Source organism: Canis lupus, chromosome 21 (genome assembly GCF_048164855.1).
Source record: "Canis lupus baileyi chromosome 21, mCanLup2.hap1, whole genome shotgun sequence".
NCBI lineage: Eukaryota > Metazoa > Chordata > Mammalia > Carnivora > Canidae > Canis > Canis lupus.
The window spans coordinates 22,950,895-22,966,391 of NC_132858.1; the positions used below are offsets into that span (position 1 = coordinate 22,950,895).

A 15,497-nucleotide genomic window follows, 5' to 3' on the forward strand; every position below is an offset into this window, starting at 1 on the left:
CTGTGAGATTTCTGTTCATGTCTTTTGCCCATTTCATGATTGGATTGTTTCTTTGCTGTTGAGTTTCATAAGTTCTTTATAGATCTTGGATACTAGCCCTTTATCTGATACGTCATTTGCAAATATCTTCTCCCATTCTGGAGGTTGTCTTTTAGTTTTGTTGACTGTTTCTTTTGCTGTGCAAAAGCTTCTTATCTTGATGAAGTCCCAATAGTTCATTTTTGCTTTTGTTTCTCTTGCCTTCATGGATGTATCTTGCAAGAGGTTACTGTGGCCGAGTTCAAAAAGGGTGTTGCCTGTGTTCTCCTCTAGGATTTTGATGGATTCTTGTCTCACAGTTAGATCTTTCATCCATTTTGAGTTTATCTTTGTGTATGGTGAAAGAGAGTGGTCTAGTTTCATTCTTCTGCATGTGGATGTCCAATTTTCCCAGCACCATTTATTGAAGAGACTGTCTTTTTTCCAGTGGATAGTCTTTCCTCCTTTGTCAAGTATTAGTTGACCATAAAGTTGAGGGTCCACTTCTGGATTCTCTATTCTGTTCCATTGATCTATGTGTCTGTTTTTGTGCCAGTACCACACTGTCTTGATGACCAAGCCACGTATTAATTCTGAGAGATAGTTGTTTCTGGTCTATTTTGCAGATGAAGAATTGAGATTCAGAAATAGTAAGTAATATTGATTGGCAGAGCTCTAAGTCAGACCCAGGCTCTGGGATGCCAGCACTCACGGTTTCTCTGAGGTTCCATGTTGGCCTCTTCTCATTTCAATGTGAACAGAACTCTAGTGGGTGGGGGGAGGGGTTCCTACTGTGTGTAGGAATCTTATTTATTCATTCTGAAGATTCCAAGATCTCTTTTCAGTGCCTTTTCCCAAAGAGCTCATGGTATTTTTATAGTTTTTAAAGTGATCCCCTCCTATCAATATCCCCTTCTAGGGAAGAAGAGATAAGTATTGACTTTATTTTAATATTCAGAACAGGTGTACCTGGAGAGGAAGAGTTAACACTCCGTTCCAAGTTTGTGAAACTTCCGTGCATAATCCTTTTCTGGGCATGTGAAGTTAGACTTTCATCACTAGACCTTTTTGAGTTGTTCTCCCAGAATGGAGCTATCTTAGCTTTGCTTCACCCACACATCTCCCTTAGGTTTCCCAGTAGCCAGGGGAAGACATTGGAGAGGCAGTTGTCCCTGGTCACGAGTAGAGGGTATGACCAAGATAATGAGCCAAGATCATGTGAAAGGCTGCTTAGGATCATTAATTTAAAAATGTTGCTGCTCCCATCCTAGAGAAGGGACAGCTGATAGGCTGATATTAGAGAATTTGGTGGATTAAAAAACTAATTCTTTGTTACAGTAAAATAACCTATCCCATTTCAGGGACATTTGACATCTTTAGAAAGTTAATACTATAATCCATTTTACCAGTAACTATTTTCAGTGACAATAAAAGCTATTGACTTTTTCGGGTTTTTTTTTTGTTGTTGTTGTTTATTTGTTTTTTTTGTTTTGCAATTGGAAAGAGATGTTGCAAATGCAAAGAGCTGGCATATGCTGCTTGAGAGAAATGAACATGCCATATGGGATGACTCCCTTGAACATCTGTATCAGTCAGAAAGCATCTGCAAGTTCCAAATAAAGCCTTAAGCAGCATGGCTTCTCCAGAGACCATCTTCTCACCATCAGTTTGGACATTCAGTGTGTTAAGCACATAGGATCCCTTTGGGTGGGGGGTTCCCTCTCTGGGGATTTCCTGTGTGGAGCCCAGTGGCTGCATCTAGAGCAGGGCTGAGCAAGTTGGCAGCTTATTTAGCCATCTTTCTGCTCTTCAGAGCAGATTTCTTAGCAGTTGGTGTTGAGATTTTTCAAGGATTTCTGAGACTGGACTCTGAATTTCAGGCGGTGGCATATCTTGGCAGTATTTCAGCACTTCGGACACAGGAAATTTAAAAAGAGTGATCAGAGGGTATAAAAATTGGAAAACAGTGTGCCCTCTGACAATGTAAATAACGGTTTGATTATACTGACTCTTCCACACTCTTTGTCCTTTTGTGTTTTATCCACTCAGAAACCTGATGTCCTGACCACCGGGGGCGGTAATCCAATAGGAGACAAACTTAATGTGATGACAGCAGGGCCTCGGGGGCCCCTTCTTGTTCAGGATGTGGTTTTCACTGATGAAATGGCTCACTTTGACCGGGAGAGAATCCCTGAGAGAGTCGTGCACGCTAAAGGAGCAGGTGAGAGCCTTGTTTATTTGCTGTAAAAGGATTGTTTCATAACACCTGGGTTAAAAATTACTTCTCACAGAGTTGAAGCTCCTTTAGCAGAAGTGGCAAGTCTCCATTCTTGGGGGAAAGGGAAAAAAAAAATCCACTGAGGGAATTCATAATTAAATGATGGTTATTTCTCCAGATTGAATGGTGTAGCACTGAGGGCTTTGCATTTTGACCCCATCATTTTGTGTTTGGACATCTAGCTCCCCTTTTTCCTGTCCTCTTGGAAGCTCCCAAAAGGCCAGTGCTACCCTATCAGTTTCTCTTGTCACCTAGATGCCCATTGAGGGCCCAGTGGTCTGCGATGGTCTCACGCGTGAGGACTTCTGTGTCTTTCTCATTAGGGGCTTTTGGCTACTTCGAGGTCACACATGACATTACCAAATACTCCAAAGCAAAGGTGTTTGAGCATATTGGAAAGAGGACCCCCATTGCAGTTCGATTCTCCACTGTTGGTAAGTCCGTCTGTTTACGTGACTGGCATTGCATAACTCAACCCTGTATCTTACTTGGGGCATTTATTTTTATTGATTGATTGATTTTTAATCTTATTTTATTTAAATTCAATGAACTAACATGTAGTGTATCGTTAGTTTCAGATCAGTGATTCATCAGTTGCATACAACACCCAGTGCTCATTACATCATGTGCCCTCCTTAATGTCCATCACCCAGTTACCCCATCCCCCAACCTATTTGGGGTATTTACACATACATTTCAAGGAAAGCCTATTAGAAGATAGAATAAATCATTTCTCCAAATGATAGCCAGGTTTTACAGTAGAAAAAATATTTTGAGACAGGCAGGAAGTTACTTTTAATTGTTTGCTGAGGTCTTAGGAAATCACACTTAGGCAGAGGCCACCACTGCAATTCTGTGAATTTGGAAAGAGCTTTCCTACAAGTGCTTGCCTCAGATGGAAATGTGGAGTGGGGGCATTTATTCAGCAACCACAACAGCTGACCTTTCTTGGGAATTAACTCTGTGCCATCCATGGTCAGACGCTTTACAGACATTAGCTATAACCTCATCTGTAGATTCACTTTGCAAGGTGGCGTTATTTCTATTTCAGAGGTGAAGTGATTTTTTTCAGTAGTGTTAGTACGAACTAGATCTATCATGCTACATCTCAACACAGCACCATGCAGGATTAATTCTGTTTCTCCTTTAGTCTATGTTTCTAGATTCTTAAGAATCTATATTTTCATTCATTTTCTTAATATTAGTCTCATAATTTTGACAACTCACTTATTCTCCTTATTTACTACCTTAATCTTTATAATTATTTTCTTCCTTTATCTTAATTAAAAATTTAATTACCTGTTTGGACAAAGCTATCTTATGTGAAATGGATAATCTTTTCAGCTTTTACAGTTATGTACTCTCTTATTACTTGCAATTAATTCTGTTGTTTAATTTGTGGACTGAATTAGCTGGTAGGTGGTAGAGATAATAACCCAGGTACTTAAATACCTAGTTTCCTTTGAGGAAGTAGAGTGGAAAGGATAGATCCCAATGTTTCTTTGTGATGTTAGGTTTGTTGGATGCCAAGTACTCTTGGCTTATGCTTAATTTTCTTCCCATTTGAATTTTCTAGCTGGAGAATCAGGCTCGGCTGACACAGTTCGTGACCCTCGTGGGTTTGCAGTGAAATTTTACACAGAGGATGGTAATTGGGATCTTGTTGGAAATAACACCCCCATTTTCTTCATCAGAGATGCCATATTGGTAGGTGATAAAGTATCTTGCACTCTACAAATGTTTGATTTAAATTGATTTCAAACACCTTACATTGACTGGCATTTGAGGAGAAGCCCTGAGAAAAGCAGAAAAAAGAATTTGGGTTGGCTGGATTGCCTTTTTAAGCACATTTTTCTGTATTTAATATCCTTCTTATAAAATCAAATAACAGTTACTGTTGGTCTTCAGTTTGGCATTTCAAGATTCACTGACTTCGTGGGAATTGGCCCAGTTTTCCTTGTAGAGTCTGGAAGATCAGTACAAAGAAACACTTTGTCCTGGAAGTGTATAGAGGGTAAATTTCATTTTAGGGTTTGGCACTGTAAAATTCTAGGATTATCTTGTTCAGAGTTTTAATCCCTAAGCCTACCAATAGGCAATGTATAATGTAAGATGATAATTCCTATAAACTTAATTTTGGGATTTTTACCCCCTCTTTTTCTGTTTATAGTTTCCGTCCTTTATCCATAGTCAAAAGAGAAACCCTCAAACACACCTGAAGGATCCGGACATGGTCTGGGACTTCTGGAGCCTGCGCCCTGAGTCTCTGCACCAGGTGGGAACTCTTCTTTTCCATTCTATTATAATGCTTTACCGGCAATAGAACTGTTAATTTTGCTTCATCATGTGTTTCTCCAGTTTTGGCTATCTCATTGGACTTGGTTTCTACTTTCTTTTTGGGAGGCTTGCTCAGATTTCTTGACCCTGAAGAGTGTTATGACTGATTTTATTAATCTTCCCCCACTCATAGACCTTAAGGGATGCTAGAAACATTGTCAACTGATATTTAACAATATTAAGGATTAAAGTCTCTAGTACAAAGTAGAGCTCTTTGTATTAGGGAAAGACGGGAAAAGTGTTGCCAAACATATTTACTGTTAAAATTGATTTTGAATGACAAGTTAGGCTACCTTTCAGATTTGTTTTTGCTATTCCTTATTGAATTTTGAGCCATGAGGCTAATGATTTACATATCATTCTGCTTTAAAATTCTTATTATTTTGTATAAATGATACTAATGATAACCTTTTTTATGGGAACTTGGTTAGCGTGTTCCATGTCATTAAGAGATTCTTTGGAAACTTAGGAATATCTTAAAAATCTAGGATATTTTGATTGAAATGGAAAGATTTAAGGCATTATTTTTCTGTTCCTTAGGTTTCCTTCTTGTTCAGTGATCGAGGGATTCCAGATGGACACAGGCACATGAATGGATATGGATCACATACTTTTAAGCTGGTTAATGCAGCGGGAGAGGCGGTTTATTGCAAATTCCATTATAAGGTACATAATGCCTTTGGGGCAGAGGGTACAAGGCTCCTATCACCCACATCTCTTTACTTCTCATGAGGATTGGGCAAAGATCAAGGCTCCTCCCCCCTTTCCCCTACCTCCACTCCAAAGGCTGAGAGTTGGCTGAGAGTTGACTGATCCAGTTGACTAGGACCATGACTCTTCTTTTGGCTCCGCCCAAGTGAATGCACACTGCCCAGTTAGGGGAGCTCTGTGGGCTCTCTTTGGTCTCCTCTTTCCATATGACCAGAGGGTAGGAGTACACAGCTGCTGGCAGTGGTCAAGCTTTCTTCTTCTGAGCCCTGGAGCAATGCATAAATATTTGGGAAAATGCTCATTTAATGCTGGTTCTCTGGTTTAATGTTTTTAGTGCTGGCAGGTGAATATCCATTCTTCCTGAAGAGGGAAGACCTAAGGTTTGGTTTTGGGCTCAAATGTAAGGAGATAATATATAGGCCTCCAGGCTATGTGAAAGGAGATTTCTACCAGGTTTAGTCTAGCTTCTAGACTTCTTTGTTGGGGTTTAGAGTCAAGCCTTAGCAAACAGTAAAGTATTCTGTGGCTTTGCCTTTTGTAGCCCTGACTCATCTTGCTGAGCATAGGTATCTTTGGTGGTCCAGGGAGGGGGCTGTGGCAGAAATGGGGCATTCCTGTCTGTAATTCCAATCTCACCGTGACTTTCAATGTCTGAGACTACCTTTACAGAAGCATTTCTCATAACTTTTTAACTCCTCCATCCATTTGTTTAAGTAGTGTTTATCAAAAGTATGTTATGAACAGGCAAAAAAAGTAATCAATTACAAATGTAAGAAAATAAAAATTGTTTTTTTTTCATTTATTTTCATATAATCATATCAAACAAGTTAACTTTGGGGGAAGCCTTAAGAACATTTTAATTAACTGAAGTGTTTTAAAGGGCTCTCTCTTATTATGATCTTGGCATTTGTTATAGTAAGCAGTATTCTCAGAGAACTCTAGAAGGTTATATTTAAAAAAAAAAAAAAAAACAAAACACCTCTGGTTGCCTAAGAACATGTTTCCAAATGCTACTGCTAAAATAAGCGCATACCAGAAGTGGACTCAGGACAAATATAGTCTCCTTCTTAGTGGTGTCTACCCAAGACCTGTTTTCCTGTCTTGTCTTAATCTTTATCTGAACAACTTATGTAAGTATCTCAAACAGGAAAACTATCTCCCCTCTTTATACTTGTAACTTGGGTGTATAATCTTTGGCCAGGAACAGTTTTAAGCAAGAGTTGCCTCATTGGCTTGTAACTGCCAAAGGGAGCAGTGTTGTGTCACCAAGAACAGGCTAAATGACTGTGTCTGAGGGACCCGCGTGGTGGTGGCTTTAATAATGTGACTTGGTCACTTTATTAAAAGTTCTCTGTGCTCCAGCTTTGTCACTGTAAAATTGGGATAATAATAGCAGCTGTCCCTGATCCTGGAAGGATTGGATTGCTTATGGGTCTGTTTGGCAGAGAGTCCTGGGGGAGCCTGAGACCTATTTGGATGTATCAGTCTGGAATTATTCTGATCTATGATTAGTCTTTCCTAAGCCCAAGGGATTCAGTTAAAATCAGAAAAGTATTGCAATATTATTGCACAATTTAATGTATTAGCTCTCCAGTGATCTGCAGATGGTGATCTCCATTTTTAAATCTGGAAGGTGACTGTATTTCTGGTCTGATAGTGAGAAGGGTTCAAATCTTGCCCCTGGATAGAAAGACTTGAGATTTCTGTGGTAGAGTTTCATAGTTGACTTTGCTGAGGCAGTCTTTTCCATGCTTGGCTTGTGAGGGTCTTTCAGAATTAAGATACAGGTGAGAATCAGTTGAAAGGCAATAGGGTGTGATAGTAGGAGCGCTAGTGGCAGTGACTAACTTAGTTAATGGCTTGCTTGGGAAGTCAAAATAAGAATTTTGCCTGCTCATAGTCAGAGAAGTAGTTCAGAGCAGCTCTACTGAAGTTCTTTTCAGCTGTATGAACTGTGATTCTATGACTTCTCAAAAAAAATAAAAGGAAGAGAATGGGAGTGGAGGTATGGTAGCTAGCACAATCTCATTAATTGATTTGAGCTCTTACAAAACAACTGAAAAATTATGCAGAAAAATAATTATGTGCCTATTTTAAAAATACCTTTTGACTTTTTTATCCTGATTTGGAAAGTACCATAATTCTAAAACTTCAAATAATAACCACTCTGAAGAACCATTTTTAGTTATTCAAGAAATTAGATGTAGAGTTACTGTATGACCTGGCAACTTTATTTCAAGACTTTCAAGACTAAAAAAATCCACTAAAAAAAAAAATAAATAAAAAAATAAAATAAATCCACCAAATTGGACACTTTAAAATGGTACATTTGATGTTATATATGTTTTATTCCGAATTTTTTTCGCTTTTCTGAAGACAGTAGTACAGCATTCTTTACATGGGTGAGAAATTGAAAATAAAATATATGTTAACAATTAAAAAATTTCAAGTAATATAGGCTACAGAAAGGGAAAGATAGGACAAATTATAAATATGAAATGTATATACAGATGCCCTGGACATTTGAAAGAATCAAGATAACCAAGTAGAATTTCTTGTTGATGAATTCCTCTCTATCAGATTTAAACAGTGGAATTGTTACAAGGAAAATCCAGTCTTTGAGTTGTGTTGCTCATCATCCTTCAGTGCATAACTGATTAAAGGTCCGTAACTTTGCCAATGCATTTCAGTTTGAGCTGCTTTCTCTCATTCTGTAGACTGACCAGGGCATCAAAAACCTTTCTGTTGAAGACGCAGCAAGACTTTCTCATGAAGATCCTGACTACGGCCTCCGGGATCTTTTCAATGCCATTGCCACAGGCAACTACCCCTCCTGGACATTTTATATCCAAGTCATGACTTTTAGTCAGGCAGAAACTTTTCCATTCAATCCATTTGATCTTACCAAGGTAAGTCCCTTAGCAACCAAATTTTCTTTTTTAAGTCTCTTTGTACCTAATTTGACAAATTCCAGTCAAGTATTCATAACGATAGAGAAGTCCTGTACAAAATGCAGTAGGGCCGCTTTGGATTTTCCTGGCCTGTGCATCTCACTTCTAGTTCGCGTTTGCTAAGTTCATTGAGTTCCTTGAAGTGGCTTGATATATCATTATTAGCAGGGAACAGATCTTGCAAAGCTAATGTCCATTTTGCCCAGGGAAGATGTCAGTATTTACTGTTTAGTGTTGTGAAAGATTCAACCGGTGTACTACCTGAAGTTCTTTTTCACTTTACTGGATTAACAAATTATTTTCACTTATTATCATTATATTGTATTAGAAAGTTGGTATTTCATTATATTATATGGCTTCACTATATTAGAAAGGTAGTATTTTTAAAAATATTTTATTTATTTATTTGAGCAAGCACAAGCAAGGTGGGAAGGGCAGAGGGAGGAAAAGGAGGCTCCCCACTGAATGGGGAGCCCGGGGCTCTATCCCAGGATCCAAGGATCATAACCTGAGATGAAGGCAGATGCTGAACTGGTTGAGCCATGCAGGTGCCCCCAAATCTGTCATTTTTAATGAGTGCTTTAATTTCCTTTAGTTGGTTGTCTGATAATTGTGAATATGACATTTATTTTTAGATTTGGCCTCACCAAGACTACCCTCTTATCCCAGTTGGTAAACTGGTCTTAAACCGGAATCCAGTTAATTACTTCGCTGAGGTTGAACAGATGGCATTTGACCCAAGCAACATGCCACCTGGCATTGAGCCCAGCCCTGACAAAATGCTTCAGGTAAACCTGGTGGATTGAGATGTTCTGAGGCAGGAGTGCAGGAGTGGACACAGGCGAATGCGTGCGTGCCTGTGCACACACACACATACACGTGCTGTAATTTGGCATGACCTTTATAAAAAGAATTAACTAGAACACCACTTAAATTTAATTAATCTTGCGGGTCTACCTAAGCATCCTGACATTATAAAATTACAGTATAAAGAGGATTTCATAGTATGTTAAGACTTTGACATTTAGTCTCTTAATTTAAAAGAAGTGACATCAGAAATGCCTCCGGTATTTGTAGAGTAAAGCACTCTTTGTTCAGTCTGTCATTGATGGGAGGGAATATTGTTAATTGGCCAGTATAACTTGATTCATTTCCCCTCCCATGGTGATGCTTGAATTTTTCCATCTGTAAAAAGAGACTGGAGATGCTTTTTATGAGCTGAACGTATGTCACCAGTGATTGAAAGCAGCAGGTCAGTCTAACCATTTGTTTCAGTCATGTTCCTACACAGTCACTATTTTTTCATCACTCCACTAGGCTCTTTCAGGAGTAGAAAGAGTGAAAAATACTTTTTTTGGACCAGAAATCAGTAGGCAAAGAATTGGCTTAATAATTATTGAATAAATCAATCTCTTGTGTTTTTGGACTCTGACCTCGAAACAAAGGTTAAAGATTATTATGCTAGATCGGACCACGGCTCCTTCTTATGTAAGCGTTGGACTCCCTATGGAGACAAGCTACGATTCTGTTTTTTTTTTTTTTTTAATAGCATTTTTGCTTTGACATTGGGAACATTTAAGACTTTTATAGAAAATAAGTTTTTCATTAGCTTTTAGTTCAATTTAACTTATTTATTTATTTAAGAGAGAGAGAGAGAGAGATCACCCAAATGCAAGTGAGTAGGGGCAGAGGGTAAGGGAGAGAAAGAATCTTAAGCAGGCTCTACACCCAGCATGGGGCCGATGTGGGGCTCAGTCTCACAACCTTGAGATTGTGACCTGAACTGGAATCAAGAGTTGGATGCTTAACTGACTGAGCCACCCAGGGGCCGCTTAACTAATATAAATTGAACACCCCTGTGTGTATAATAGATTACTCTGGCTGCTGTAACAGAAGAACACAAGATAACTAGAATATAAGGCAGATTGCCATTTGAATCAGGAGAAATCTTATTAGGAGGATAATGACAAGCTTTTAAGAATGAGGTAGTGTTTGAGATGGCTTTTGAAGAATGGCTAGGATTTCAGTTTTCAATAGAGATAAAATGGGGCAGGAGAGAGACCTGAATATAGGTATGATGGACCATGTTGAGTATATTTAAACTGTAAACAGCCACTTCTTAAAGTAGAAGGAATAAGGTGGGGGTACACTGAGCATCTGTCAGGGAGGGACTTCAGTGCTTGAGTAGAGGTCTGTACAATTGTCCCTTTTAGGAAAAGAAGGTTTCTTCAGTTTTGAGAAATGTAGAACCATTCTATCAAGTAGAACCCATCCAGTTGGTGACACACAGAACAAGAGAGAACTGGAGGTTAGGGACTAAAGAAGGAAAGCCAAACAGATCATAGAGCACAAGTAGAAGTGCTTGTGTTGAAAGGAGTAAAGGAAGCCAAGCCCTGGGACTCTGGGCACCCAACCTTCCCTTGGGGTGGGAAGGGAGCTGAACCATGTGAAGGAGGTTACTGGGATTTGCCAAGGCATGAACTTGTTCCCTGGTATTGCGGGAACAGGTTAAAGAACAAATACCATCCAAATTCTTTTCCTAATCCAGGTTAACTGTGGGTCCATGGTGAGACATAGAGACAGCTAACAACACTGCGTCATACAGTTAGAAGAGCAGTGAAGCATTGGATAGAGGCCTAGGCCCAGGGAAAAGGACCACAAGTCAAATCCGTGTTCTCTGCAACAACAAATAGCAAATGTTAAAGACATTCCATTGAAACTTTTGGGAAAAAAGTCCTGAGGAAAGATGATAACTGAAATCATGCAATTCTATTAGTGAATTGAATTGTATGAATGAATCTTATAATTTCTGTCAGTATTAATTTTGGGTATGGCAAACATATTTTAAACTTAATGTGATATCTTCTTGTTTTTTTTTGTTTTGTTTTGTGAAGTGTGTTTAAAAAGTAAAAGGGCTTTATTTAGTAGGTACAGTCAAGATTCTGCCCAATCTTTCTACAACTTCTCAAGCTCAGTTTGCTGTGAGTTCTAATGCCACGGGGGCGTGTGAGGAGCCATCCAGCAGGGAAGGACAGCTGTGCTTAGTTAGCCATTTGGAGACCAGTGAGGAAACTGGTTTAAAGTTTAAAGTTTTAAAAAAGTTTAAAGTTTAAAGTTTTAAAGTTTTTTGTTTTAAAGATTTTATTTATTTATTCATGAGAGACACAGAGACATAGGGAGAGGACGAAGCAGGCTGCCTACGGGGAAGCCTGATGTGGGACTCGATCCTGAGACTCCAGGATCGTGCCCTGAGCCCAAGGCAGATGCTTAACCACTGAGCCACCCAGGCATCCCTAAAGTATTTTGAGCAGATAGTGATGTGATCTGCGTGGGGCCTGGGGCTGATTCTTTTGGCAGGAGTGCGTAGGACGATGATGGCGGAGGACAAGCTAGAAGTGGAGAGCCAGATAGGGGGGACTTCGAAATTGCTCTGATGGGTGCTAATGAGCATCTGGAGGTGGCAGTAGTCGTGTGGTAATGAACAGTGGTCTCAGTTACCTTTCGACCAGATCATGTTGATGAACTTTAGAGTGTTATCCAAAGCGGTAAGCCGGATCACAGTGAACAGGACGTAGATTCCAGTTAGTTGGGTTCTAACAAACGTATTTTACAATGTGATACATCCTTGAGAGTAGGAAGCAATATGAGACAGCAGTAACTTGTTATTTGAGGGGGAAAAGGGAGTTCTTATCTAGAACAGGTGTGAAGATTTGTGGTTGTTTGGCTGTATGACGCAGAAGATTAAGGACTGTTGGGTTAGGGACAACTCATTTCATGAGAGAAGGAACTTTGCTCTTTTGGCTGGGGTGGGGTGGGGGGAATGGGCAGGGTTTGGTGGTAAACACAGTGCTTTGTGCTTGAAATTTTAGAATAAAGTTTATAGACTTGTGTTTTGTGTGTGACGGCACACTCAGTGCCTTTTTAATTTATAACTTGTAGGGTCGTCTTTTTGCCTATCCTGACACTCACCGCCACCGCCTGGGACCCAACTATCTTCAGATACCTGTGAACTGTCCTTTCCGGGCTCGAGTGGCCAACTACCAACGGGATGGCCCCATGTGCATGCTCGACAATCAGGGTAGGTCTCAGACATTCCGCTCCCCCAGGGAGGCTAGAGGGTACTGCTGGGCAAGAGGACAGAGGATGTCATACCAGGCCAGTGGTTGTCAGTCTCCTGCTCTTGAAGAGTTCCCAGGGGACCTTCTGCTCTCTGAAGCAAAGAAGGTTTAAACTGCCTGAAGACCCTTTATGCCTTTATCTCTTTGATGTTTTATTGAGAGTTCCCATCTCAGATTTGACTTGCTGCCCATCTGATAAGGAAGGATGGGGGAGAAAGATCTTTTACACTGGCTGTCGTAGAGTAGCATTCAACTTAGGGGTTAGGTTTTAAAGACTCTTCACAAAGTGGGCAGCTCCTTAAATCACTCTTAAATCATGAGGACTTAGACTCTTGGAAGTGCAAAAGCCAAGAGTTCATGTTTCTTGTTTTTCATTGCCCTTTGTTGGGGTCATGGAGGAACATGTGGCTGGAGTTTTAGATGGACTGGGGCAGGTTAGAATAAGGGAGACAGTAAATCAAGGGATTCGCCTTCACTTTTTTTATTTTTTACTAAATGAATGTAGTTGAATCCATGTAAATCAACTGATGAGATGAGGCTCTACTGCATTTTGTTATTTGGAGCTCATTTACCAAATTTATGATTTTTTTCTTTGAACTATTATTTTTGGTGCCATGTACAAATAGCCTCTATTTTTGATTGCTTGTTCAAATTAGAGAATGTTTAATTTTTTTCCTTCTAAGTCTCCTTAGTTTAATACAGATCTTAATTTCTTTTTCTATTTAGGACACACTTGTCTTAGTAATAGGCTGCACATTAATCCCTTCAGAAATTTTACTGATGATTTATATTTATAGCCATCGATGTCTATATTCAAAAAAAAAGTTTATTTTTCTCTGATACAAATAACACATGTGCCCTAAAGAAAATTTGGAAAATAGAAGAGAAGGAAGAGGAGGGAGAAGAAAAACTACTTACAGCCCCAACACTCACAGGCCACAACTGTTGCATTTTGCTGTATTTTTTGCCAGTTTTTTCTGGGACTATTTTATACAGACTTAAGGTTATTTTGTTTATATAATTTTGTGCCTTGCATTTGTTACCATTATGACTAAGCCTTCTTTTTGTATTTAATGAGTTTACTTGCTCACCAGCTGATTATATTAGGTGTTGCAATCCTTATGCTCTCTGAGGTTTATAGAGCTAATGGGGTGTGCCATTGCCCAAAGTAATATTTCCTGTGTCTGTCTTCTGCATTTTTATTCTAAAGTTATTTTTTCCTTTCATATTTGTCAGTCCTTTTGTTATTGAGACTGGCTTTATCAGAGAGAGGCTCATGTATGTTCTGGAACTTCTTTATTAAGCACCTGCTTCATGTTTATCATTCTTGTTTACCATTATAGTGGCACATGTGTGAAAAAACTACTTAAGGATATATTTTGACACACCCTTTGCCTACTTTTAAAAGCCAAGCATTTGGGTTGTGCTCTTTAAGTTTCATGAAAGCTTAATTGTTCCCAGTAGTCAATGACTTGAAGACAACTCCCACTTTGAGTAAAGGTCAGAACTCATTTGGAGATAGCATTTTAGAAGTCCTCAAATAGGCACATTTCAAAGAGCTAATTCTTAGTGCAGAAGACCACTGTGGTGACTGATTGTTGGAGCACTTTGCCTTAGATATAGATGAGGCTGACCTAGAATGAATCCCAAGGGCTAATAATTGGGCTCCATAATAGTATGGTGTCCTCCTCCTTCCTATATGTCCTTGGTAACCTTGATTGGTGTGATGTACAGGTACCTCTAGATTATCCAGTCCGCATAATTTACTCTGGCAGTGAGCTGGTTAAAATTCCAACCTCAGACTGGTTTATTCAAAACACTTAATATGTTTCTAGGCCACTCCTGCTTAGGCAGCATGTGCTCAGGTAATTCAGCCTTCAGCCAACATCAGCTGAAGCGGTTAGGAAAATAAATATGCCAAAATGAAAAAAAAAAAAAAGCCTTTTAATTTATTCCAGAAGTCAGAAAATATGTTTTGAATGCAGTTGTCATTTTTTTCTGTAAGTGCTGATATCCTAGAAATATCAACCTAAAAAACAATCCTTTTTTATTTATCTGTAGAGGGAAGTAAAAGTGAAGCTAGAATTGTGTAAAGTCATAGTCAATGAAAAGAAGATTCTCCGAGAATCTTAAAAACCTTGAAGGAATAGTGAAGTAGAGTTTTGTAATACGAATATAGTCTGCGCTGGATGGATGGAAGACACAAAACAGATCCCAGATCCCAGTTCTACTAGTAACTATCATGTGATCTTGCAGCAGGCAGTTAACATGTCAGGGCTCAGTTATGTGTCTGTAGATTAAAGGAGCAGGGCTAGAACTTTCAGTTGCTCCCAAGAATTCTGTGATTCAGTGTTGGAATTGAGCCCAAGCCCAAATGAAACTCTTAAATTTGCAGTGTATCTTTGGGTCTCCTTTTCTCTGGAGGCCAGATCAAACATACACATATATATATAAGCATATATAGAGAGAGAAGAGTTTAAAGATCAGATCACTTGAAGTATTCAAGAAAACTTGAGATTTCTTTATTAAAACTCAGAGTGAGACTGCCCATGAGAACATTTGGAAGGTGGCATTATTCTTTAAGAAGCTGAGGTCCTGCCTATAGCTAAATAGGAGACATTAATATGTACAAGGCATACATATGTATTATATATGTGTGTGTATATACATGATCTATAGTTACCACTTGAATTATATCTTATTACATTGACTGTAGATTTACTTCATTTTTCATCTCCCTAAGTGAATCTGTATGGTTTTCTTTTGAAGGTGGTGCTCCAAATTACTACCCCAATAGCTTTAGTGCTCCTGAACAACAGCGTTGTGTCCTAGAGCATAGCAGCCAATGTTCGCCAGATGTGCAGCGCTTCAACAGTGCCAATGAAGATAATGTCACTCAGGTAATGGCTTCTTGGGCTTCTGTGGGAGTCATTTGATCAGTTTCCTTGTCAATGTCTATATGTCCCCCTCTTTATTTTTTTCAAGATTTTATTTATTTAGAGAAAGAGCACACGTGAACGAGGCAAGGAGCAGAGAGAGATGGAGAGAAAGGATCCCAGGCAGGCTGATGCTGAGCATAGAGCC

At 39.2% G+C, this 15,497-nt stretch overlaps 1 protein-coding gene across 1 annotated transcript in view; it reads left to right on the forward strand.

The window, feature by feature from the left end:
* Window positions 1–15,497, forward strand: part of CAT (catalase) — a 39,699-nt gene that overhangs the window by 16,158 nt on the left and 8,044 nt on the right. The window contains exons 2-10 of the mRNA XM_072791098.1: window positions 2,068–2,239; window positions 2,620–2,730; window positions 3,873–4,003; window positions 4,467–4,571; window positions 5,174–5,299; window positions 8,062–8,253; window positions 8,931–9,083; window positions 12,235–12,373; window positions 15,183–15,313. Of these exons, the coding sequence (XP_072647199.1) occupies window positions 2,068–2,239; window positions 2,620–2,730; window positions 3,873–4,003; window positions 4,467–4,571; window positions 5,174–5,299; window positions 8,062–8,253; window positions 8,931–9,083; window positions 12,235–12,373; window positions 15,183–15,313 (1,260 nt within the window). The remainder of the gene's footprint in view (window positions 1–2,067; window positions 2,240–2,619; window positions 2,731–3,872; window positions 4,004–4,466; window positions 4,572–5,173; window positions 5,300–8,061; window positions 8,254–8,930; window positions 9,084–12,234; window positions 12,374–15,182; window positions 15,314–15,497) is intronic.